This window comes from Liolophura sinensis, chromosome 9 (assembly GCF_032854445.1).
Source record: "Liolophura sinensis isolate JHLJ2023 chromosome 9, CUHK_Ljap_v2, whole genome shotgun sequence".
Classification (NCBI taxonomy): Eukaryota; Metazoa; Mollusca; class Polyplacophora; order Chitonida; family Chitonidae; genus Liolophura; species Liolophura sinensis.
The window spans coordinates 31,720,508-31,747,678 of record NC_088303.1 but is presented as its reverse complement, the minus strand read 5'-3'; the positions used below and the strand labels follow the sequence as shown (position 1 = coordinate 31,747,678).

The following is a 27,171-nucleotide window of genomic DNA, read 5'->3' as shown; positions in this document are numbered from 1 at the left end:
TGGAGGCAACACCTTATCGGCAAGGATTCGCCTTGCCAGAAGAAGACACAGTATATGCACCCACATCCAATGTCTCCTCGTCGTCAATATGACTGAAAAATTTTTAAGCACGACGTTAAACCCCAAGGCTACATATATACATACCTGAATGTTGGATTCAACATTATGAAACTTACACGTGTATATATACCATTTCTGCATGTGAGCTGTAGAAATGTCTCGAGTGATAAAAATATGAACCATGAACAAGATCACATCAATACGAGTACGATTTTAGTTTTGTTTTAGGAACAACGCCTTTTCTGCAAATTTGATTTTTAATCCTTCAGCTGTCTGTTTTATGTGCAATGTAAAATCTGCACAAAAACGTTTTCGCCAGTGTGGTGTGTTTCAGTCATATGTCTCACATGGCGCTGCTCTTTAATAAAATCCATGACAAGAAAAAATATTTGTTTAAATAGATTTTTTAAACCTTCAGTAGGAAAGATATAAGGTCCCTCCTGTGAGAAGCCTCAAATCCTCCTCACCAGGTCGTGAGGTCACCATACTTAAGGCGGATGAACCGCAAAGGCTTTTGTTCTGAAGCTAAAAGTTAGCAGAGTAAATACATGTTGATGATTGCGTTACATTTTTTCCTTTATGTTGTACCCGTGTATGTAATTTGTAGCTTATATATTTTGGTCAGTGAATCCTACATATCTGAAAAGAACAGGCGATGATTTCCTCAAAAGGTCATAGGTTGTTCCCCTTGGTTTCAGAACGTTATGACGTCCAAACAGCCTTTTGTTTTTCATTCAGCTAGCCGTTGTTTCATTTGTTCAGGCTCCAGTTCTTCGAAAGTGTATTAGCTAATACTGGTATAAAGTCATATTTTATATTTAAATTTTTAGCTAAACTCAGCAGCCAGTGCATTCCTCTGACGACAAAGTATAACAGCAGCAGTTTTTGTTCACATTTAACATACCGTTACACAATTTTAAGGCTAAGAGCGAAACTGAAGAATTGGCTTAAAGTTAAGTCTTGTATTAAGTTTTGAACCAGTTTTGAACAACTGGGCCGAGATATGTATTAGCAGTTAAACCCAGTTTTAAATTTAGTTTAGTTTAGTAACTTTAGAATTATTTTATTAGTTAATTGAGCACTTCCTTCCTAACCATCAATGTGTAGCATAAACTTATTTTCAGAGCTGCACGATTTTCAGTTAAAAGCTGATCAAATACAGATCGTTACCTTCGTCTACACTGAGCTTCATAGCAGCCGCAGTCCCTTGTATCAAATTAGTAGATCGTCCGTGTTTATACCATGCTATACCCTATAAGCCTTCTAAAAAATTAAGGCTGGAAACGCCAGCCCACCTAACCCTACCTCAACTATACTGAATGTCTCAAAATATAGCATTCTGCCGCCAGTTTTGACATACATCTCCTCTTCTGATGCTATCCAACCCCATTCGGCCATTTATATATCCAGTCAGCGCGTATTTTTTTCTCATAAAAGACACATTTTGGCCTGACATAGATATGAGATCACTTCTCTACCTCAGCATTAAGAGTATTCATGAATATGGCACTTGAAATTTGATTTGTATTCTTGCTTGTGAACATGTGAAATGTTTACCAGATTCGCCAGACTTTTACATAGTAATGCGCCCTGGTGTTTGACTGAATAGATTTCTGTGTCATGCAGCCGTATATACGTTTTAAACAATAGGTGCTTACGTTTATGTCAAAATAACACGAGATTAAAGGATTACTGCCAAGAATCTACACATTTTCTGCAGTCTAATTGTTAGATAGATAAAGATAGATAGGAACTGGGGTAGTTTAAGTATTCAGAGAAAGCGTGTAGCTTTTTACTGTAACGCGTAACGAAGACGGCCTGACTCCGTGTGTAAGTTTTGAATTTGAAAACGAGGCTGCCCAGTCCGTGACGTAACGGTAAGAAACAGGTCGCTTGATCCACTGTTTAGAATTTCCTTTATACTGTGATTTCTCTTCATACCATTGATAATCATGCAACTGACACGATCATATCAAATAGTTCAGCGAAGAAAAACATTCCTACTCAATGGTCAGAGCGTCGTCAACACAGTTGGTAAGATATCAACAGCACGTGATTAGAGCAAACCAATCACAGATTGGTTGACAGATAACCTCGGCATAAAATTATGACGACAACAAAATATCACAGAAATCCGGTGAACTATAGAAACGACCCGTTATCGACGCACGTTTGTCTGCTTCACTCGCTATTCACACCCAAACACACGTATTATAAGAATTGTTGACTGAGCACCGCGTTCCCTCTACCACAGGAGTCACCGTGACTGAGGGTTCAAAAAGACAGGAATAGTTAAACGTTAATTTAAGCACGAAATACAAGTACGTTTGCAATGGGTTCGGTATGACTCCAATGTGTTCCAATTGCTACAGTCCAGCGCACAAGGACAACATTTGCTGTTGAAAATCGGATTTTCAGATCCCGGTGTCATATCATCCGGAGTATCGTTTACCCGCACAAGAGCAACAATTGTTGTTCATTTTTGAAGATTCCAGCGGCGAAAGACGGTCACATGAGACATTGATTGTTTGGTATAGACGACAACGATATCATATATCGATATCGATATCAAGATAAACGTCAATGTTATACAAGGATGCCAGTCTATGTTTTAAGAAAAACGTATGCCTGTATGATCCTACCATACACATGAAGGGGCTAACGCGTTTATGGATAAGTCGCCTGCGTTCAAATAAAAACAGCAAGGCGTTTGCACATTAATGCGTATGTTTTTTATAAATACTTTGTCGTGCGTCGTTCATATTTACAGTGTATTTGTTACTGACGCGCTTGGTGCGCAGAACTGTGAGGTTAGAGCAAGGAAATATGACTGATTGGCCTCGTGTCAGTATAATGTGACTGGGCGGAGTGTCACGTCTGGTGTCTTCGGCATGATACATCCTTGGCGGCATAAACTCACCCTGCCACAAGAAGACACAGTTCACATATATGTACACACAATACAATGACTTCACGTCGCCATACGCAAAATCTCAAGCACACTTACTTCATTGTAATGGTCATGATATGCTCTAACTTAAAACAATTCCCCTTGAAAATGTACCATTCATATCGACCATGCACCCTGTGTAAATGGTATGCATCTATTTCATTTCGTTTTTACTCCATTCAGGGACACCCTCAGCGAGAATGGAGTGGAGAGAATCGAGCGCCACACATACGCACATACACACGCACTCGCACAGGAACGTACACACATACACACACGCATTCGTACACGCACGTAATCACATAAATAGTCTGTTATTACTCTGTCTGATTTATTTCGACTCTCAAAAAATGATGTGTTATATGTAACAGAAAATCTGGTAGCTGAGTGATGCTAGAACGTATTTTGTTGATATATTAGCTGGGTATTCTGTTAAAAATAGCACACATATTTAATTGATTAAACACGAAGATTGTGTTAAACTAATAGGATGGCACGTTTAACGTGACACAGTACTATGCCATCATATCAGAGTATAAATTTCGGCATCACACAGACTACTCACTTAGAGCCTACGGGTAAAATTAATTCATGATCATTTAGAGTGTAATAGAGATGATGTTTGACGAAAGTGGTTAGTGTTAAAAAGTGATTAGTGTCGATAAATTTACGTGCCGAAAAGTGCTAAGTGGACAAGTGTTTCGTGATTAAAAGACCATAATAGGGAAAACGTTAATGGAGAACTGCAGACACAAACTGAGACACTATTGATATCTGTTACAATCCCTTCAAATAAAATTATGTAAGTCAGCTGAGGGCCAGCTTCGTTAGCTCCACCTTTGTAACACAAGGCGAAAGAACTTTTCTGCTTTCATGCAACACTGGCGTTTACTTACTCTGTCTTTTTCTTTGTTCTTCCATCCCCAGAAAAAGTCATGCAGATATTTCGATGGAATTTTCTTTTGTAGGCGACGTTCTAAAATTTTCCTTCATGTACCCAAGAAACTAACTGCCATAATGAAAGTCCAATTCTTGAACATAGCCTATCAATAAAACAAACAAATTAAAATAACATGCATTGTACGATGTGTGCCTTGAATCCAAAATGGATTTTTTTTTTCATCCATAACGATTGTTCAAAAGACAATTCAACTAACTCCTGTAACAAACTGAGACAAAACGAATATCCAAAATACACTTTCTTTCAGATGCCACATCTACCTTAAATGAAATGTTTTTCATTCAAGGTGGATATTGGTACCTTAAATGAAAGCACAATCATATAAAGCACCGTTCATGTGCAAGCCTAAAAAACAGCTTTCATTTAAGGTAGATTTTTCATGGGCCTGTCCAGGTATGTTCAGTTGATATTTGATCGTGCATAAAAAAACTGTGTTAAGAAATCTGACAGTTGTATGTGGCTTGGGGTTTACAGCGTCTGTTTACATAGAATGGGAGACAACATGAGACAGGGACGGGCAAGTCCTAATTCATACTATCGCCACCTTTTGTGAGAGGAAAATCTGCCGCTACCCAATAATGTAAAATCTTTTATGTAGGCTATACAGGGTCAAAAACTACGAAACCTTGCATTGCGCTGCATGGTCTAAGGTACCTCAGCAAAAGACGTCATCTTAACCTGAATTTAACAACACATCCATACATACTATCATAATATAGGTCTTAATCCAGTATCAATGCGTTTCTAAAAAAAAAGAAAAAAAAAACACCTTGCGAAATTCCATGAAAAGGACGACAAGTGGTAACTACTTTGAAAACTATTTTTATCACGATATGTTAATATATTCAATGTATGCCTGCCCTAAATATCTTTCGTTGATAAATATTAAAGACAAAGCAGGGACCGAATGCATTCTCATGTTTCAGTATTTACTCATAAGTTTGTTTATCTTTCACTTTCGCTTGAATTGGTACTTTAGAGTTTTCTGACTGTTTTCAGATTCTTCAGTATTTATCATTGGTGTAACTTTTTGATCTGCTAACAGCTTTTGGGAATAAAATTGATTTCAAGGTTTATTTAGAATGAGCCACATGCACATGTTCTTCCATGCTGGAAAATTACCAGTATATGTCTTTTCTTCTACATGTTTCGCAATTCTCTCAAACTTTGTGCCCTATTTATCCATACAACTTCTGTATGTAGGCCTATAAAGGAGTATTATTGAAGAAAATTCACTGCATGCTGAATGTCAGACAACGCCTGAAGGTTAACGCCAGTGAAGGTCAAATTTCTGAATACAAGGGGGAATCCCCCAAACTTGTTTACATTTAGAACGGATTCTGTGGCGTGAACAAAACACACCTTCAGCGCTCAATGACTATATTGTTGCGGCTTTGGGACGGGTGAGGGTGAGGGGTTTGCGATATAAAGTGGGCGGGGCATATTGTGACAGGCTTTCGGTGTAGTCCCGCTGTAAACCGACCCTATAAAAGAGCACGAGAAGCTCAGATGACTTCAAGAGCGGAAAACATTTCTTATCTTCAGCGTTCATCCCCAAAGGAAACAGAAACTGTTCAAGGTTGTTTCGTGCAGTGAGTATGACAAAAATTTATTTTTGAATGTTTTTTTTTCCAAAGTGATATTACCGATAGTGGCCATATTGCTAATTATACTTTCAGGTATAAATGAAGAAATGCGGTAGATTTCTCCAAGTTCATAAGAACGAAATATTCCTGGGTGCGGTGTTCAACCCTAATCAAAAATAAATAACTGAGGAAATAAAATGCCTATGATAAATCAAGTATGTACTGTATGTACTGGGAATGTTTCGTGTCCTGAAAGAAAAAAAAGTAATATTGGCTTTTGGAGGTAATATCAAATAGTGGACAAAGTGCTCGATAGCTAAAAATCAAGGTGAGGGTAGGGTGGGACTGGGGTTGGAAATTTATCAAGTCCTTTTACACTTTGTCAAATGTTACACTTTGACCGTTATTCTCAAATACGAAATGCCCCCGAGCTCTGCCCAATTTCCTTCCACCATCATGCTGGTCACCTTCGTATAAGTGAAACATTCTCGAATGTGGCGTAAAACACCAATAAAATAAATAAATGACCTCAGTGACAGTGAGCGGCGACGAAGTTCGTTCTAGGTACACTAAAAAAAAGACAACAACAAAAAACAGAAAGTGTTTTGTCTGCATGAAGCTAGAATGTATTCTGTTATTATTACACAATACTGTGTCATATTCAACATAATACCATGTTAGTCTAATAGAATGGTTATGTTGAATTAATACAATATGTGTTTTATATTAACGGAACAATCTACTACAATAAGAGAATAGATGTAGCATCACGCAGATAAAAAACTTTCTGTTAAATTTAACAGATTCATTTTTGGAGTGTAACTCCCCATGCACTCCTGATTCCTCCATCCATGCATAAATCTGACATCAATCATAAGAGTGAATAATTCTTGAGTATTGCGGTAAACAACAATGAAATAAATACGTGAATATACACACATACATTCCATTTTTTGAGCAAAGTATAAAATCGAGAAGACGAGTACAGAGGTTAAAATTCAGCTTAGTCCGAATGACTTGTTGCTGCCTCACTGGGCGCTCAGAACTGAGAAGGTAGGCAAGGAAACAGGACTGGTTGAATTGGTGTCAGTGTAATGGGACAGGGTCTGGTGTCATATCGGGTGTCATTGACGTGATACTTTGTCGCCCTGCAACAAGAAGACACAGCATGTACACACATAATGACTCTTCGGCTGAAGAGAAATGTTAAGTACGACGTAAAACCCCAAGCATACATAGATACATACTCTGTTTGATTGCGATCTGTATTAAAAGTCATAAGATTTTCAAGCTATACAAGAACCGGGTTTTGAAAGATGATTTTAATCCAGAAACCGCGCCTACGTTTACTCACTGACCGAATCGCCATCTTTTTTTCTTTTTTTTTTCAAATCGCCAAACTATTTGAGTAGGGCGGTAAATAAATAAACAATTAAATAAAAAGCACAGACAATAATATTTTTATTGATTATGTTTTTTTTTTTTTTGTTTTTTTTTTTGCAGAGTTGGGCTCAACATTCCAGGATGTCACTCAAGACCGTTATTTTGATCGCCGTGGTTACCCTGGGTTGTCATGTGCTGCTCACCAAAGCACAGAGTAGGCTACACACTTTTTTTTATAATATTTGTATTTCTAATCACAATAAATCTAAAATTTTATTACACCAGATGCAATGCATATACATCGGCATAAAATTGCATTTCTAATGCGAATAAATCTAAAAAAAAAAAATTTTTAAATTTTTTTTATACATCGGTAAAATCAAACTATGTAAATGATTGATCTGAAAGTTTGTTTCCAATTTCTTTTCCAGCTAACTGTGGAGTGGGGAGTGCGTGCGACAATTGTCCCGAGGGGTATTACGGTATTGTGCAGATCAACCCTCTCGTACAGGTGAAAGTGTGCTGTAAAGGATGCAGCAGTAAATACTTCAGCTACAGAAGCACTCCTACACCAGCATGCACATGTCAATATGACCGTGAGTATGCATATATATATATGTATATATACACACAAATCAATACTGTACCACAGATGTAAGATGCCGGCTGGAGGTTCAATCCCAGCCATGAACAAGGAATTTGGGAATGCCAGCTGTTCTAGCTGTTTGAGGGGTCTTGCATGAAGCCGTCGAGGCCTGACGTTCGTTGAAAGACCACTTGTCTTCCAACAACAGCCAAATCGGTACGTCAGGAGTACGTTTTGAAAGTTCGTCTGTGATTTGCCAAATGTCGGTGGTTTCCTTCAATAAATCACTCAGATTTCCTTCTATAAATCCATTGACCGCCATCGTATATAGGCTAGTAAGTGAAAAAGTGTAAGTGAGAAAGTCCTAAACAAAAATATATAAATAAAATAAAATAGATTTCAAGGCAGCAAGTTTGTTAATGAATTAACTTGGGTCTTGCATGTTCATCCATTCATAAAAATTGACCTCCATCGTAATGCACAAAAAGTATTTCATTCTTTCCAATTTAGCTTTCAGAACTCTGCATCCTTCTATTCAGGTGTGTTGTCTTCAGCATGTCAAAGTTCTACCCCACAAAAACAAGTTTCCTTTAATTCTCAAGCACATGTAATTCTGACTTCATACAATCTAGTTATTCGTGAATAACGCTTTAACTTAAGCAGTTGACCACCATCGAGAGACCATTTCCACAGTTCAACGGTTTTAAAGACAGCTTGACTTCCACCAGAATGGTGTGCATTTCTTTACGCCACACGTAAAAAAAAAAAAAAAAAAATAGTCAGTAATTTGCCTAAGGCCGGTGGTTTAACTCAGAGCTTTCCAGTTTCCTCGGCCAATAAAATTACTGCTATTGTATTTAGTAGAAACATTCTCCAGTATGGCGTTAAACAATAAGCAGTCGAACAATCAATCAATCAATAAATCAATCAATCATTCAATCAATCAATCAATCAATCAATCGTTATCATAAAGGTACGTCGTACTTATAAGGTACAGCATTAAGTAATTTAAAAACAAATCCATCCGCAATAGTTATCAAACCCTGTATGGCATATGGGACGTTTATAAAGTGCGTTGAGCTGACTATAGGAAACTATCCAATAAATAAATAAGTATGCCTAAATAAGTGTTTCCGTGTTTCACAGGTGTGATTAACGATGCCTCCTGCTGGAAAGGTGAGCAATGCGATAACTGCAACAGCAGTTACACAGGCTCTGTGAATGGCCTGCCGGTCTGTTGCTCACAGTGTAGAGCCTTTGGCCTCATACTCAGCCCCACAAGCTGTTCATGTAACGATGGCGCCTAAGCTGGATCCAGAAAAAAGCAGTCGTCCGCAATCTATCCCGTCATACAGTCAGAAAATGAAGTGTTGACCCGGAAACGTTTCACACAGCGAACGAGCTGAACGAAAATACGGCAGCCATTGTTGCGGCTATGGCGTTACCATGGTAATGTGACATGCGCAATGTGAAACGGAACCTGGAGAGTTATCCATCATTCTTCTTTGAAACAAAAGTAAAAATAGACCTATATATAATTCACGTAGTTATTATTTTTTCTTGACGGGATGACCTTTTTTGAAAGTATATAAACATATATATAATCATTTCCTCACTTTTCGTTAAGTAACCATTAGAACTAAGCCAATTCATATACATGTATATCTACTGCACATGCGCCACAAATTTTCATTAAAAAAGCATTCTTTGAGGCAAATAATGATCACAAAATCTTAGTTTTGGTTTTCTGAAACATACATTTTGCCAAACAGTTGTCATCTTACATTGAAAAGTTCGAAATTTTAGGTTAAATACAGCACTTGCAGTTTCTTAGTATCAATACTGGCCTCTCTGCAACGAAAGCACATCGGAATGCGGAGACAAAAACAGCTGAAAGTTGAACAGATAATAAAGGTTGTTGGAATGCAGCTCATATGAGCATGAGCCCATACTTGTGGTTACGTCTGCAAGACTTGATTCTAATCGTCTATACGTAATTCATGATGGCTTCTCAGTGGGGCTCACAATGACGCCGGTTTGGCGCCGTCCTTGGCCAAGCACAATCTTGATAATTTTAACCTTAGAGACATTCTACATTAATTGTTCACACGTTATTAATCATGTGGAATGGGACTGAGATAATCTCTGGAGTGAAATTATCTTTGCACAGGTATTTCTAGTAATCGGGTAAATGTCACAGTTTGAGTTACGAGAGTAAAGCGTGGTGCAACAGTTGTGTCTTGATTGTTGATAAGTTTATTCTAAGTAGCTAGATGGCACCGCTGATGATCGGAGACCGTCAATTATAAAAAGGGCCACAAGACGGACGCACTTGTCGCACTTGTTTAAGATAGGGGAGAGTGGGTCATAACGGACTAGTTAACCTTGGAGGCTTAAGTGCGAGTCTCAGTAGTTCCACATGATGGTGTTCAAACGATCATCTTATAATAGACTATACGTAAACTTTCATAAACATATATAGCCAGGAACCTCACATGTCGACATGCAGTTCCGCCAGCAGGTGAAAAAAATACTTACCTGAGAAAACCTAGGTGTCCGTTTTTCCCCATTAGACATTTTACACCTAATTGCACTGGTATTATTCTTTTCCTTCTTTTCGTTTTAATGAGGTAAACAAACGATTTATAACATACATCGAACAATATACATAGCTGCAAATGATATAGATAGCCGTACAACTGCGATGGTCTACTTACACATGCATACCGGTGTGAAAAAGGTACAAATATCATTTTTTTCACTTCTATATACAGTGTTTTCAATAACTTTTTTTCGCACTTCATTAGCAGATGAATTTTATATATGAAGCATACTTATTTTATCGTATAAGAAAACAGTTGTTACATATGTAGGCCAGTGCATGATTTTATTTTTTAATATATTTTTCAGTTTAAAAGTAAAACATATTTTCAAAGAAATGTCCCATGACATTCATATATACTTCATTATTAAAGTAATTCATTTTCCTGAAAAATGTATATTTTCAACACTCACTAACCTATGAAGCCCCTGCCTTGTTTCGTTCTCTTTCGTTCGTTTTATTTGATAAACTATACATATTGAAATAAAATTAAAAAAAGGTTGATTTAAATATATAGGGGCCAATACTTGTAGATAATGAAAATATATCCATATAGATGATTAAAATATGTATATCCGTCTAAATAGCATTATGCAGCTGAAAATGAATTATACACGGATCACGTGATCAGCAGTATCAGAGGTTGCAATAATCTGAATCCCTGTAAAGTTCTTTGTTAAATGCATATATTGCAGATACTTATGTTGGTACATTTTCCTTCATTTTCATTTATCTGTTCTGTTTTTTGTTAAATAAAATGTTTCTCTGTGCATGCTATTGTGGTTAAGCAATTTGTCATGCACCAACATAAAATAGAATCGATAAGAAACAGACTGTTCCAAAGTTTACAGGGTGTCTAACCGTTGAATACATTGCACCTATTAAGTCTGACCTGTCTCGATGGCTCAGTTGGCAGAGCGTCCGCTTCAGGTGCGGCAGATCCAGGTTCAATCCTGGGTTGGGTCAGTTGTGGATTCCTCGCTTGGAACTCAGCATTAGGGGGAAGTGACACGACTGGTTGACCTGTAATTGTATAATGAATCGGGTGGGGCGGTTTACTTGCCTTTGGTAAGGCGTCTCAGAGAAGCAGCACTAGTTAAAGGAGCGGTGGAAATCTGTCGTGCAACAAGAAGGCACATTACATACACTCTAAGGACTCCTTCGTCGTCATATAACTGAAAAATTGTTAGGTACCTTAACCCTAACGTTAAACCCCAAGCACTCACTCAATATTAAGTCTTTGTTATTCATCTTAGTGCAGGCAGATAATCTGGAATAGTTTGCACTTTAGAATGAGAAGCCAAATACAGGTCTATCCTCTATATTCAGGCGTATAGTTTGTAACATGTTTTCAGCTTGGATAATTTTACAATATTAATTAGGAAAAATAATATGTGTAGTGCTGGGGGTTCAATTTCTCATCGTGGACTACCATTTCAGGCTGCTGTGAAAGTCTACATTATACACTCTTCATATATTTTAAACAACATACATCATACGTTTGTATAAATACTAGGCTTCTGATTTGCTATTTTCTGACTGTTGTTTTCAAATTGGTATTATTGAAAGACTAGGGAGTGTTTGCCTAAATTACGGCATTTAATTGAACATATATTAGACACCCTCTATCCATTAATGTTTTTTTTAAGTTGACACGTTTCAAAAGAAGCTCATCAATCATTTACCTCTTGGTCTTTTTTTCTTTATTTTTTGGTTGATGATATTGTCATGAAAACTAATGAAACTAATGCAATTATAGACCCCCGCAAAATCTTTGAACACTGGGGGTAAAAATATGCTTACCATAGATTAAAGGTGATCAAATTATTGTTTAACATTGATGGCAGCGTTTGTGTTATACAAGTAGCTATATCAACACGAGAAATGACCATAAAAACGGTACGACAAAAAGCATAAGCTGTGGCGCTATAGTCCGTTTTGCCCCCAGGGTCCGTTATCCTTCACTCTCACCTACATGTTTCCAGTACGCTGGTTTTTCGTGGACGGCGTCCGGCATAAGTGACGAAAGCAATCATAAGATCAGACTAAGCTGAATTTTAACCTCTGTACTCGTCTTCTCGATTTCATACGTTGCTCAAATAATGGAATTTATGTGTGTATATTCACGTATTTATTTCATTGTTGTTTACCGCAATACTCAAGAATTATTCACTCTTATGATTGATGTGATCACGTCACATGAGCAGAAAGCAGGGGAGCCATTATCTATCAACACTTCTACCTCTGTTTCTGTCAACACATCGTTTCATTGTTCTTCATCTCAATTGTTATTCATACACCAATAATTAAGTTCTAGAATGCATTCCAATAATCCAAGAATATATTATTGTACAAAAAACGCAAACTTACAACTAATGTACATATGTAAATAGCTATTTAGCATTGTAAAAGCAAACAAGAAAAAACAATTACCAATGTAATTGATTTAATGAAAGCTCTGATTTGACGGGCGCGATATCCGAAAGGGAAGTGGTCCTAAAAGCAGTATTTCAACAACAAGACTGGCACTCGGGACTTCATCTAAGTCAACTGCGTCGTCTTAAGCTGCGAGAACGGGACTTCAGTCAAAAGCATCTACGAACACAACGGAAATGGAACATAATAAATTGCAGATGCCATAAATCTGAGCATTATTTAGTTACCACTAAAGCACCATTGCGCAAAATAGTTACCACTATTACCCTCAGTTTATACTCGGGGTAATGCATACTTGGAAGTATTTTGTAAACAAACCATAAAGGGCTAGCCTTACTTCTGAAGAGTTGTCATATTTGGACACGAGAAAGGTTAAACTAGTGAGTCACAGATTTGACGTACTCGGTGTGGTGATGTTTTTATTCTGTTATTGTCGTCAGGATAAGGACATATAAAGGGTTAACCAGTGATCTGGATAACCGGCGTGTCATAACCATTATCTGTTATACACCGTGCTAAGACATCACTCGTGGATGAATCACAGGCACTTACGGTCGCAGACAGCAAACATATACGTTCCATTGGCGCAGGGACTCATGGTCGCATACAAAACACATTATACGTTCCATTGCCAAGGGGACTTATAGTCACACAGAAAACGCATATACGTTCCATTTTCACGGAGACTTGCGGTCCCAGAGCACACATATGCGTTCCACTATCACAGGGACTTATGTTCACAGATAAAACACATATGCGTTCCATTGTCACATGAACTTACAATCACAGATAACACACATATACGTTCCAATATCACAGGGGTTTGCGGTCGCAGACAACACACATATACGTTCCATTGTCACATGAACTTACTGTCGCAGACAACACACATACACGCTTTATTGCCACAGATACTTACGGTCGCAGACAGCACACATATTCGCTTAATTGTCACAGAGACTTTCACAGCTCACATACGTTCCATTGTCACAGGGACTTACAGTCACAGACAGCACACACATACGTTCCATTATTACAGGGAGACAGCATACATATACTTTCCATTGTCACAGGGACTTGCAGCCGCAGACAGCACACATATACGTAGCATTGTCACATGAATTTACGGTCGTAGACAGCACACATGTACACTCCAATGTCACAGAGACTTGCGATCGTAGACAGCACACATATATGTTCCACTGTCACAGAGACTTGCGATCGCAGACAGCACACATATACGTTCCAATGTCACAGGCACTTGCGGTAGCAGACAGCCCATATGTACGTTCCATTGTCACATGGACTTACGGTCATAGACAGCACACATAAGTCCCATTGCCACAGAGACTTACGTTCGCAGACAGCACACATATAACGATACGTACCTTGCGTTCTGTCCGGTTTCCTCCCACAATAAAACTGGCCGACGTGATATGGGAGAAATGTTCTTGGGAAACGGCGTACTACTTACCGTCGTAGACAGTAAACATACATACTTTCGCAAACCTTTGCGAAACATTGCCAAGGAATGTCCATGCATGGACAGGTTTCATGAAGCACAAACAGCCATACATTTAGCCTTAACTTCCTTCACAACATATGTTGTAAAAATATGAAGCATGTCAGTATTTTTCATGAAAATGACATCACAGAGATACGCCAAAAGGTTGGTCAGATACCCAGCGAGTAAGTGCAAAAAAAGACCTCTTTCCTCTTTCCCCCAGGCTGTGCCCGGTTTCCACCCATCAAAATAATGGCCGCCGTCGTATAAGTGAAACATTCTTGAGTACGGCGTAAAACACCAATCAAATAAATAAATCAATCAAAATCCATTGTAGTGCTTTTCTATTAATCTCCTTAAGTGTCGAATATCTATAGTGCAAAGGGATTTACGGTCGCAGATAGCACACATATACGTTCCACTGTCACAGAGACTTATGGTCGCAGGCAACACGTTACACATATGCGTTCCATTGTCACAAGGGCTTACGGTCGCAGATAGCACACATATACGTCCCATTGTCACATGGCCTTGCATCTGCAGATAGTACACACATACGTTCCATTGTCACAGAGACTTTCGATCGTAGACAGCAAACACATACGTTCCATTATCACAGGGACTTACGGTCAGAGACAGCACACATACGTTCCATTGTCACAGAGACTTAAGGCCACAGACAGCACACATTGCACACATTGTCGCATGGACTTGTGTCCGCAGACAGCACATGTATACCTTCCATTGTCACAGAGACTTACTCTCGTAGACAGCTCACACACGTTCCATTATCACAGGACTTACGGTCACAGACAGCACACACACATTCCATTGTCACAGAGACTTGCTTTTGCAGACAGCGGATGGTCGTGGGTTTCCCCCGGGCTCTGCCCGGTTTCCACCTACCATAATGCTGGCCGCCGTCGTACAAGTGAAACACTCTTAAGTACGGCGTAAAACACCAATCAAATAAATAAATAATAATAACTTAACTTCCTCCACAACATAAGTTGTAAAAATATGAAGCATGTAAGTAGTTTTCATAAAACTGACATCACAGTAATACGCCTACAGGTTGGTCAGATACCCCTCGAGTCGTGGAGGTTCCTTATGACCCCGTTATGTTTCCTTCAAACTTTAGCCAATCACCTGGTCCAAAGCAAAGCTGGACGTCACTACCGTAACGTGGAATTTATGTGACTGAAGCTGGGCGTTACGGTAGGAATGTCAGGCTTAGCTTAGGGCTAACTTGTTGTCAGACAGATTTTCCCGTTTTTATGTGAGACTTTTTACCTTTCCCTAGGTACATCTATATTACATACCATACCATTAGCGGAATCTTGGGAGGGGTGGGGAGGATGCGACAGCAATCGGTCTTTCGTACATTTTACTGAATATGTCTTCAATAATTACCTTCCATCAGTTACGTCACTTACAAGTTGTACGCATGTCAAATGTTGTCAGTTTTACACAATAGTGGCTCTCCGATTTTCTCTTGTCATCAAACGAATCGCATTCGCAGGCCTATGCTGGTGCCGTTAAGTAAAATATTTTCTAGCACGGGTGTTATTTAAGCGTGCTGTACATACATGATTCTTTGAACCATGATGAAAAGGAGTCTTGAGCAAACTGTAGGCCCTATACGGTAGGCCTACATCTTTCAAACATTTTTGCTTTAATCCTAACAGCGGTATGTCATGTTCTGCTTAAATAGATAGCTTATGAAATGAGTGAATAGATGCCCTTATATGACAGTTTTTTAAAACCGGCGTCAACCGGCAAGATTCCTTAAGCTCTGTTTCATTGGGCCTTCGCATTCAGGTCAAGCTGTCTTACAATTTCACTCGACCTATATATTCTGAATTATGATATATAGCTTAAAATGATTTATAAACTGTGTATGTGCGACCAGCTTGGGAACTGACGGAACAAATATCAGTTATTGATGAAATTCTACAATGACATCACCTGTATGTAGGCTTCTGGAAGTGGAATGGCAGCGTGTGGAAGTAAGGTATAGGAGCAACTATTTAAGGGAGATAACTCTAAGCGCCTTAACTGTTAAACAGCTATCTCAAAATACTATCCTTCCCTACCGTTTACCCAAATAGGTCCATTTAAAACCTATATGTTTCATACAGTGGCTGATTTGACTTCAATTTGTATTTACAGACGCACGTTGGGCGTTTAATAATTTGTTTCGTTATATTCCCTGGGTGAGTTTTCTTTTTTTAGCAGTGCATTATTTGGGGTGGCGGGGCGGGCATTTCTGCGTCTTTTTTGCCTACTTTACGTTTATTTATAAGAAATCATTACCGGTAGGCCGAGCAATACAGTCCACCATACGTGTATATAAGGAAGGTCACATCAAAGTCAACCTGTTGCCACTGTATTGATCAAAGATCTTTGATGGTTCCTTCTGCTGTTGTTCAACATTTATCTTAGCTGTAAGAAAAGCATCCGTTTCAAAGAAAATTCATTGACCATTATGATAGGTAATTTATAACGAAAAGTGCTCACTCGTACAACTAACCCAACTCTAATATAAAATACAAGGCAGTGCATTATGCATTCTGTCATTGATTGGGAAGATGGTGCATTTTTCCGTGATGGAGGTCATCTGCATGTCATTAGTGTCATAAATGTTGTCGCGTGCCAGCACAAGACGTGTGCCTTGTCTTTGATATTTCCTTGTCGCGTATGACTCATTCCTTTGTCATGCCGACGTGTGCTGAGATGACATGTAGCTAAGAGTTATCGTTCCTGCCCGCTGAAGATTGCGGCGCTTTTTGCCTTCCGGTACAGTGCCATGGCGGTAGGCCGTGTGCGTAGCGATGTGACTTTTGGGCGTCGAACTGCTAGAGTTTTAGGTCATAGCGCTAAGATTCAGTCGTTCAAAACTACAGTTATGAAACAGAGATAGTGATTTGTTGGAATCCCTTGAAAAAACGGATCAAGGTAAGTGTAATGCTCCTTTCTCAGTTGTTGATCGTCTCGACTGTTTGCAGAAATATGTTGCTAGCATAATGCTCATAGACCCCAGACTGTGGAGGGATTTACAGAGCGGTCGTGGAGTTAATTTTGAAATTCTGTCAAAGCTAAAGGCGCGCAGAAATATACAGACATAAAATAGAAACTGCAATTTAAGTGTTAGTAATTGTGTATTTGAAGTTTCTCATTGTAAAATACATGTTGCTGTATTGAAATGGGTTTAAATTGCTTATGTCACAGTTACAATGTCAGCAGTGTCCATTTGCTGTGCACAGTAGTACCGTACTATGCACTGTTCCAAAAACAGCATGGGTTCTGACTCGCAGTAGATGTAACAGGTTATTGTGCATTTGACTTTTGTCCATGTTTACCTTCATTGGTTAAGTCAAACCTATTCCTCTGCAAAAGGAATTTTTGCACTTGAAATATTATCAATTATTCATAGCTGCATTGTGTTGACAGGAGAAGTTGTGTTCTTCACATTATTGGCATGTAATGATCATGCTCATTGACTCCTGAGAAATTGTATTTTCTGAATTGTGTCAAATGTTGTATCAATAATATTTTAGTTTGATGCAATACTACCCTGTAATTTTATGTCACTTACTTCCTAAGTAACTTTGCCCCAAGTCTCCTTGTAGGACAGTCATCTTGTATGTATGTATATGTTCTCCTCACACACATGTAGTTCCTGTAAAACATGTAGAGCCCCAGTATTGCTGTCTATGAAAGCCATGTTGTTCAATTTCAAGTATATTGTCAGCATTTTGCCCAAACTAATTTTTGAATCTCTAGTATGCCGTGCCCTATTTTAGTGCTTCATTGATTGTTCCACTTTGTCTTCTGCAGAGTGGGTTATATAGTTTGAGGGTATTCAGACAGTTATTACAGTTTACAGTTACTGCAGATATCTGACACTTATGGAGATTAATAGAAAAGCACTACAGTGGATTTTGATTGATTTACTTATTTGATTGGTGTTTTACGCCGTACTCAAGAATATTTCACGTATACAACCGCTGCCAGTATTATGGTGGGAGGAAACCGGGCAGAGCCCAGGGGGAAACCAACAACTATCTGCAGGTTGCTGGTACAGCCGGAGAGGAAGCCAGTATGAGCTGGACTTGAACTCACAGCACGGGATTGTGGAAATAAAACAAAATACCAATTTTATATTTTCATTTACATTTTACAAAATTTGACATGTGTATAGAAAAGCTTTACATTGGTCTAAGAAAATTCATCAAGATATTGACATTACTAGGCCTACTTGTACATGGATGTATATTTTGCACTGATATTTGCACATTCATATAGAAAGATATATCTGCTCCAGTTGCGGAATAACGGAATGAACCTTCAATTGGTGCTTTGAAATTAAGTTAAGATACCTCTCAATGTATATGTGTATGTACCTATACAGTATGTATACAGTATGTAGCCATGACTGGATTAGAAACCTGATAACATTTGTTGTACATATTGTTCATCAACTCATCAGGTTATAAAGGTTACTTTAAAATTTGAGGTGTTTTTCTTAAGCCACTGATAAGTTTATCTTACCCATAACAATCTGGATGATGAGCATTCCTTATTGAAAAATTAATAGCTATGCGTACATAGGCAAAAACACCCAGGTTGTCAGTCAGCAACACCGGTGAAATAAGTCATTTAATGAATGAACCTGGGTAATTTTGCAAAGCAACTTATCAGTTCAAGAAATAAAACTGGAAGTGTCAAAATACCCTCCAAAGTCCTGTATGAAAATGTCATTCTTCAACTTCTTCGGTAGAGTTGTTTAAAACAGCAAGATTATTTGCCACTGCTAAATTTAACATCATTTGTGTTAAGATATTTACATTGCATTCGTCAGGAACATTTTCGTGTGAAATTCTGAATATATCATGAAATGTGTGTACTTTGTTGCGAGGCTACTGTGCAGTAACATTGTATTGATCTGACAGAATGTGCACATTTTCTTTTATACTTGCACATGTAGCTCAGTCTCTTTGCTTTATTTCATTTAGCATCAGCTGATTAGGTACAAAAGCTTTAAGTTGTTCAGGTTTCTTTTATGGTGAAGATATGGATGGTTTATTCTCAGACAGACTCCATTAAACTGTCGTTAAGTGGTGGCCTGTTGAACCAATCCATTTCCAGGATGACCACACTGTCACAAAATGAAATGATCAAATCAGCAAACCTCTTTGTCCCATAGGGCTGTGGACATCTCAATTGACTTGTTATCAGCTGGCTACCAGTAGTGGTAGCTGGTCCAGGGTCATCGTTGTTGATAAATTAGCTGATATGAGAGGGAAATTTGGTTAAATGGCTGGAATTCTTTGTCTGAGGCCCCTTATAACTCTGGCATTTTCATCTGGCACAATTACCCAGTGCGGGCACATGCCCCCATATGCCATTAGCAAGCATGCCCTAGCCTGGTTTTCACTGCACAGCAAAGATGCATCTTTTAAGCTCTGGCAAAACAATTAAGTAAGACCCAGTATGATTGGTTAATACGGATTGGTGGCTTGCCATCTAGGGAACAGAATTGGCCAGAAGTCCCGAAGTCTGCCATCTGTCATCTGTCTTAGCTGTTGATTTGAGTCTTGCAGAAATATCCTTCCTTAGGCAGGGTTATGTCAGGCCTCCAGATAACATTTAGAGTCATTACCGTAAATTTGAAAATATTCGCATGAGCTGGTGAATAGAGCACATGTGCACCCTACACATTGTGTTCAATTGAAATAGTTGATTTTAAAAGTATCTGTAAACTGAAAATCTGCAGTATGTACATGTATGTTAAAACTTAGGAGATTAAAGTGTACCATTGATAATTTGTTGGGTAAAATATCTTGTCAGGAATTGTATTACACATGTACATATTAGAGTAGCACTGGCAAGATATTAGAAAGGGCATTTTATCATTGACACTGGAAGTTCAAAAATAAACAGTTTAATGTTTTGTTTTATGTCAACTTAAATTCTTTTAGGGGATTGATATATATGTATTACTGGAGAGAGTTGCTCTGGGAGACCTCTGGGAGGTTGTTTTACGGTATCTGATTGAAAACTTCTGAAAGTAGATAACCCTGAGTTTGGTCAGGATTTTACTGTATTTTATAAGTGTTTCATTGCCATGCATGTGTGTGTGGTTCTAATGTGTTGTATATAGTCATTTGTAGTTTACATGTGTACACGTATTATAAAGCAGTGGTGCATGTACATGTACATTTTACGTGAGCAGGTAGCTCTCTTATCAGTAAAAATCATTTGTTATGTCAGATATGTAGAAAAATGAAGTCTTTCTCCAGATTTTGAGTTTTTTTTTAATTTTGTAGCATTTTCCTTCTAACGTTTAAGCGCTCAGTCACTAAGTGTCTGGGCATGTGGTAAAAGTTACCATTACTTAAGAGGGAATTGCAATAGACAACTGTCATGTGGAATTAGTTTGAAGTTGCCACTTGTATGCTGTTAGTCTGGGACTAGTCTCAGTAATGTTAAACAGAACAGCTGCACATATGAATGTTTCTCTTGCTATTCGTAGGAAGGTCTGCCAGCAACCTGGGGATGGTTGTAGGTTTCAGCCAGTTTTTCTCCTACCATAATGCTGGCTGTCGCATAAGTGAAGTGTTCTTGAGTAGGGCTTCAAACACTAATCCAATAAATAGGGATGTTTCTCCTATATATATACATGTATGACTGCTGACTTACCATCTTATCAAAACTGAGTATTTGCAGACAAGATTTATTTTGTTCATCCAGCGGTTGTACGGTGATCAAGAGGGACTGCTAGCTGGCACAAGTAGTAGTGATCAGGAAAATCTGGATACTCAGGGGATACCAGTAAACATCATCTATGAGTATCCATTTGGATACTTGTAGAATATTACTAAATGCAAGGACTGTTCGTGTTTCAATTTATGTGTGTGTTCATGGGGAGAAATATTGGATGTGTAATGATATAAGGATATAAGTTTATGAATAAGTTAATCTGTAAAACTACATTTACCTAGTCTTTTTTTTTTTTTTTTTTTTTAGTATCAATATTGTCACAAAATCATAGCAAAAACAGAAATATCAGCTCTGGTATAATGCATATATACATATATGTGTATATTGCATATGCATAGAGTCCGCTGAAAGGTGTGTTTCCATTAAAGCAGCAAGTGTGAAAAGTTAAAACAGTAGTCCTCTCGTTTATAGCGCATATGATAAGCACTGGATATTAGATCCGTACATATACATGCATTGGCTATGAATACCGGTGTGTAAGTATACATGTTCAGGGAAGGCAGTTTTATAGGATCTCTATGGATATCATGCAGTTTGTGTGATTATACAGAGCAGCCCGCCTTATTAAGGTATGGCTGGATAATTACCACTCTGACATTCTTTCCTGATTAATCTGTGTACGTGGGGCTCTCCAAATTAAAGTGCTGCCATGGTACATGTTGTGTTGTACATTGTATCTGTGTTAACTCTCTGGTTTAAACATGAAGGCTGTAGCTCAGGTGTGGCATCACTTAGATATAAACACAGTCAGGGTCAAGAACATCCCTGGGTTAATTAGACTATCAGTAAGCTGTTTATGCTCTTGACACCTAACACACTGGTATACCCTAAATCCTCAACAAATTTGACAGGTATTAAGGCAGAAGTTTAGATGTAATTCGCAAACAAATTACATTTTGAAGACTAAATCATGGTTTTTAGGTAGAAGCAGATGTGAACTTAACAGAAATTGTAAGATAACCTGTCCAGATCAGGTAACATTCATGTCAAAACGTCACATATCATATATGATTGGTTGAATTTGTGGAGGATCTAAGTTTTTATTAATACCCACTTGCATTAGCACTGTAATGTCTTTTTTATGCTTACATGTTATTTGCATACAGTTATTATTCTGTAATAATAAAGAAAATGGAGACCTTCCTTGGATTGAAAACAATTTTGGGTGTATTTTTTTTATTATGTTGATGATGTTTAGGAAAATGGCGTTTGTCGTTTCTGAAAAGAAATGATTTACACCATATCGAAGGACTACCAGAGTTCAAGTAAACAGCGAGAGTGTAGTTCTGTAAAAAAAAAAAAAAAAAAAAAGGAAAGAAAGATACCAAAATCTTGTAGTGGCTACCATATATTGTCAGTCATACATGTACATACACTGTGTAACATGCTAACCCAAGTGAAAATGAATGTGCATTTACATGTACACTGTTGTTCCTGAACGTTCTGATCCACATATACATGTAAAGTGGATTATACTCCCTGCTTTTACCCTACCAGTTCCCTGGTCTGTCTCGTAGGGGAAGGCGGAATGTGTTATCATGCCCCAGCTGGTCAGCAATCATACCTTCTACAGCAGGTTTATTTCTTGGCAGCCAAGGGAGATGCGATCACAGCAGACATCTATTTTCGGATGTTCTCTGCTATGTATGTGTAGCTATCCAACATGTCCAACCAGCGGCAAAATCTGAACCCCGCTTTAATAGTCGTAAAACCAACTCAGAATTTTTTCACTATAGTAAACATTCATATACATGTGTTTCTACACTGCACATGAAAGTCTTTTTGAATTCAAAACTTGAGACTTGCTGCATTTTATGTGTCAGTGATGGTTTTTGTTGGCATTTGTGCCAATATCCCTTCAATTCCATGTGACAATATCCTTGCTGACTTAGATCTAGTTCCAGTTTTGAGAAGTCGTACAGGAAAAGTTGGACATCATTGTTGTCTGTTCATCAGGCACAAACCAAACCATTAATGGAAGGCCAATAGTAGAGTTAACTTCAAACATATTACAAGCCATTGACAAGATGGGTGCCTTTTGAGGATACATGCATTTTATTGATCAGTTTTCTGACAATTTTTTATCACCTCAGAAAGCCAATGGACATTCCTGAAATGTGTGTTGATACTCAAAGGGACTCTTAAACTGCAGTAAAAGTAAACCAGGCTATGTCCGGAAACATTTTTGCATAAATTTGGAGAGCATACATGTAGTATTTTGCTTGCAGAAACATGTGCATGTGTGGCTAACATGGCAAAGAAAACACTCGAACGAAGTACATGTATATATCAGATGAAAGACCATTGAATACTGACAGGAAAATCAGAACTTTTTCAACTAGTGAGTAAAATTGTATTAAAACATCCGATTCTAAGGTGGTCTGTAGGGACGCAGAGGGAATCAGTGATGTAACTTCCATATATATATGGCTTGAAATACATGTACATGTAGTTGGTTTCAAGGTCCATTTGGCAAATGCATTCATGGGTGTATATGCATATGCGTATGCATTTTGAATGATGAAGTCTGCAGTCTAGATGTGTTTTATGGCAAAAACCTTATGCGTTACACTGGTCCCATTATGGTAAGAAATGGCCACTGTAGAATCCAAATGTTCAAATGCATTTTACTGGGTTGAATCTAACTATTTTTATGGACAGCAGTTAATGGTCTTTTATCTGACATATATACTTCACGTTTGTTTTTTCTTTGTCTTTGAGGGGCCTCCGTGGCTCAGTCGGTTAGCGCGCTAGCGCAGCGTAGTGACCCAGCAGCCTCTCACCAATGCGGTCGCTGTGAGTTCAAGACCAGCTTATGCTGGCTTCCTCTCCGGCCATACGTGGGAAGGCCTGCCAGCAACCTGCGGATGGTCGTGGGTTTCCCCCGGGCTCTGCCTCGTTTCCACCCACCATAATGCTGGCCGCCGCTGTCGCATAAGTGAAGTATTCTTGAGTACGGCGTAAAACAACAATCAAAAAAAAAAAAAAACTCTTTGTCTTTGAAGCACCTTGCCAAAAATGTTCTGGTTTCAGCCATGTTATCTTGTGTGTGTGTGTTTTGTTAACAGCTAGCCACAAAGCTGACCTGAGAGATTCTGAGTTTGCCACTGTGGTGTAAGGCTGTCAGGAGCGCATTATCTCACTTCACTCTGGGTTCACAGAGCATTTCTCCACCAGACTCAGGAGTCATCCATTGTGGCACTCTGTTCCCAGTAAACCACATAATGTTATTAATTAGATTAACGAGATCCTATCACCATCGCATCTGTAAGATGGCCATTTCCCGAACAGTGTCTTAGTCAGAGATGACACTCAGAGATGTGCGTAAGATGAAAGAGCTCAGATTTTCCCACAGATGCAAAAGGCGACAAGAAAAGAAGCTTGGGCCAGTCATTTTTTTTTTCTTGGTGTCGTGAAACCCAGATTATCACTTATTTTTATTCAAGACAGTAGAGTAGTTAATTCTGATTGTGCATTGTTCTTGGAACAGTTCCTCATCTTGCTGCAGTTTTGTGCACATTTTATAACATGTATTTATTGAACTAGGGAAAAGTTTTGTATACATGATGAATTTTCTACTTCTACCTAAAGCATCAACACAAACTTACAAATCTTCAGGCATTAACAGGTGTCACCAGATCTTAAAGCATTAACGGACATCTACAGATCTTCAGGCATTAACAGACATCACCAGATCTTAAAGCATTAACATACACCTACAGATCTTCAGACATCACCAGATCTTAAAGCATTAACTTACACCTACAGATCTTCAGGCATTAACATACGTCACCAGATCTTAAAGCATTAACATACACCTACAGATCTTCAGACTTCACAGCTCTAGCAAGTAAGAAAAATAGTGACAGGTCTATGTTGGCAGTAATGTAAGACATGTACAAGATGCTTTCACTTTACCGGCCATCCTATTTTTGTAGTCTGCATTTTTTTTTCTTTTCTTTTTTTTTTTTTTTTGGCCGAGCAAAATTCAGTTTAGCACTACTACAGCTTTTGCTGATTGCTGTCATTATTTGCGAGGGCTGACTCTACCTGAAGCACCACCAGATCTTCAGGGGTTAACATAGTGAGACACCACCAGATCTTCAAGCATTAACAGACACCAACACATCTTCAAGCCTTAACAGACACTACCACATCTTCAAGCATTAACAGACACCACCACATCTTCAAGCATTAACAGACACCACCACATCTCCAAGCATTAACACACATTTCGTCTTCATTCAAGCATTAACAGATACCTCCAGATCTTCAAGCCTTAACAGACATCTTCACATCCTCGAGTGTTCTAAGACACCTTCACATCTTCAAGCATTAACAGACACCACCACATCCATTTCTCTGGTGTTTACAGACACCTCCAGTTCCCAGGCCATGACTGAACTGTGCAACATAGCAGCCGTGATAACATACATTGACCTGAGCAGACCAGATTGTTGTCTGTCTGATCAGTGCATAAGTTAGCGGACCAGCAATGTGGTCAAGGAGTGGTCAGAGACTGGCCAAAATTAGATTTGGCCAGGCCTTGTCATGGTCAGTGCCTCCCCTTTTCCCAACACCAGGATTAAACTGCACCATTTGAAATCCCTGATTAGATACATCTCACTGGGGGCTGGAGCAGTTATGGTTACAAGTGGTCATTCTCGATAGGGGGCAGTTACTCCATGGATAGTAGTGACTGGTCAAGTCTGTGTGATCAGCCTGTTTTGTGATTAGATTAGCTACATGTAGAGGTGAGGTTCCCCTAGAGACCTAGAACTATCCCTTTAACAAATGGATGCTATTCTTTCCATGTATGTAGAGAGCTGGGAATCTGAATGGAACAGTGCTTCTCTGTGTAATTGCCCCATTATGGATTGACGAGTGGAATGTATGCTGGTCAGGTCAGTTGCCGTCACCTCACCCTGAAGGCTGGACAGGTCTGTTAATTGCATGTTACGTGTATCATGTCTAGCTCTGTTTCGGCGTCAGCCAACCCTTATTTTGTGTAAGACAGTAATACATGTACAAGTACAACATGTGTTCTTTGGTCAGGGAGAATTCAGTAATTTCAATATTAAGCTTGGAAATAAATCGGCTCAATTTTGTCTCCCTTGATGTCAGTTTTTATGTTTTTAGTCTTATTTATTGAATACAATTAAGTGTGGCAATAAAGCTTTTCCAATTAAACAATATATTTGTATCAGTGATGCCTTAGTTGAAATGATACATGTATATTTAGGCCATGTCTTGTGAAAACCCAGAGTTTTACTGTTATATGTAGGGGAATAACTAGAAAGCTGGGTTGTACCATTTATGATTGAGCAGATATTTATCCATCTCAGTATGTGTATGATCAAATCAGATAGTACGGGAGTCAGTGCAGGTAAATGTAGACAGATGAAAGGTTGTCTTAGCTGCTCCCAAGATTTATGGAATATCAATATGCCAAGTAATATGTTTGCCAAAGTAAATAGTACAGATGCTTTTAAAGAGGAAGAGGCAGTGAAGGTTAGATAAGGTGAATAAACATACATTCACCTAGTGTAGATGGGACAGAAATGTGAAGTCATGTTATACCCTGATTAACTGGTGTATAGTGATTTGGGTACTCAAGCCAACATGGGTTTCTATGAAGCAAACATGCATACATGTACCGTTATGTGGTCCTGGATATCTAGGAGCACAGACATTTTCCCCTATGGGCATTTCCTCTTACAGACAATTCCCCTTATGGAAAGTTCCCCCTAGGACATTTCCAACGTGGACATTTCCCTCTTAACCCATTCCCCCTAAGAACAATTCACCCTAAGTACATTTTCCGTACGCAGGAAGGTCTGGCAGCAACCTGCAGATGGTCATGGGTTTCACCCGGGCACTGCCCCGTTTTCCTCCCACCATAACGCTGGCTGCCGTTGTATAAGTGAAATATTCTTGAGTACAGCATAAAACACCTAAAAGCAAATAAATAAATAAATAAATAAATACAGACATTTTCCCTCCTAATATATACATGTATATTTCTGGTCAAATTTGATACCATCTGTTCAAAGTAAATACCATTTACCAATAGATCTAGCTATCATTATTCATACCATGCATGACATTTTTGCACAGCATTTTAAAATTCACGGTAAACTTGTAATGATACATGCGTGCCTACATGTAATCTATCTAACGTAATGAGGATGTCTGATTTCAGGACCCTTACTTATACTGGATGTCCATATTAGGCTATTTACTGTGGTGTAAACATTTATTCTGTCCCTCCACATAAGAAATGGGATTTGAAACCTTTCATGGATAAAGGTCTACAT

General features: G+C 38.6%; 2 protein-coding genes across 3 annotated transcripts in view; both read left to right on the top strand.

The window, feature by feature from the left end:
- Window positions 1-5,465: 5,465 nt before the first annotated feature.
- Window positions 5,466-9,427, top strand: LOC135475478 (uncharacterized). Its single transcript, XM_064755391.1, has 4 exons — window positions 5,466-5,563; window positions 7,061-7,154; window positions 7,372-7,536; window positions 8,673-9,427. Exons 2-4 carry the CDS (start codon window positions 7,082-7,084, stop codon window positions 8,831-8,833), a joined length of 399 nt encoding a protein of 132 aa, XP_064611461.1. The 5' UTR covers window positions 5,466-5,563; window positions 7,061-7,081; the 3' UTR covers window positions 8,834-9,427.
- Window positions 9,428-16,916: 7,489 nt separating this feature from the next.
- Window positions 16,917-27,171, top strand: part of LOC135474812 (ack-related non-receptor tyrosine kinase-like) — an 82,694-nt gene continuing 72,439 nt past the window's right edge. For both annotated transcript variants that reach the window (XM_064754409.1, XM_064754408.1), the window contains exon 1: window positions 16,917-17,026. The gene's annotated coding sequence lies outside the window, so the exon portion shown is untranslated. The remainder of the gene's footprint in view (window positions 17,027-27,171) is intronic.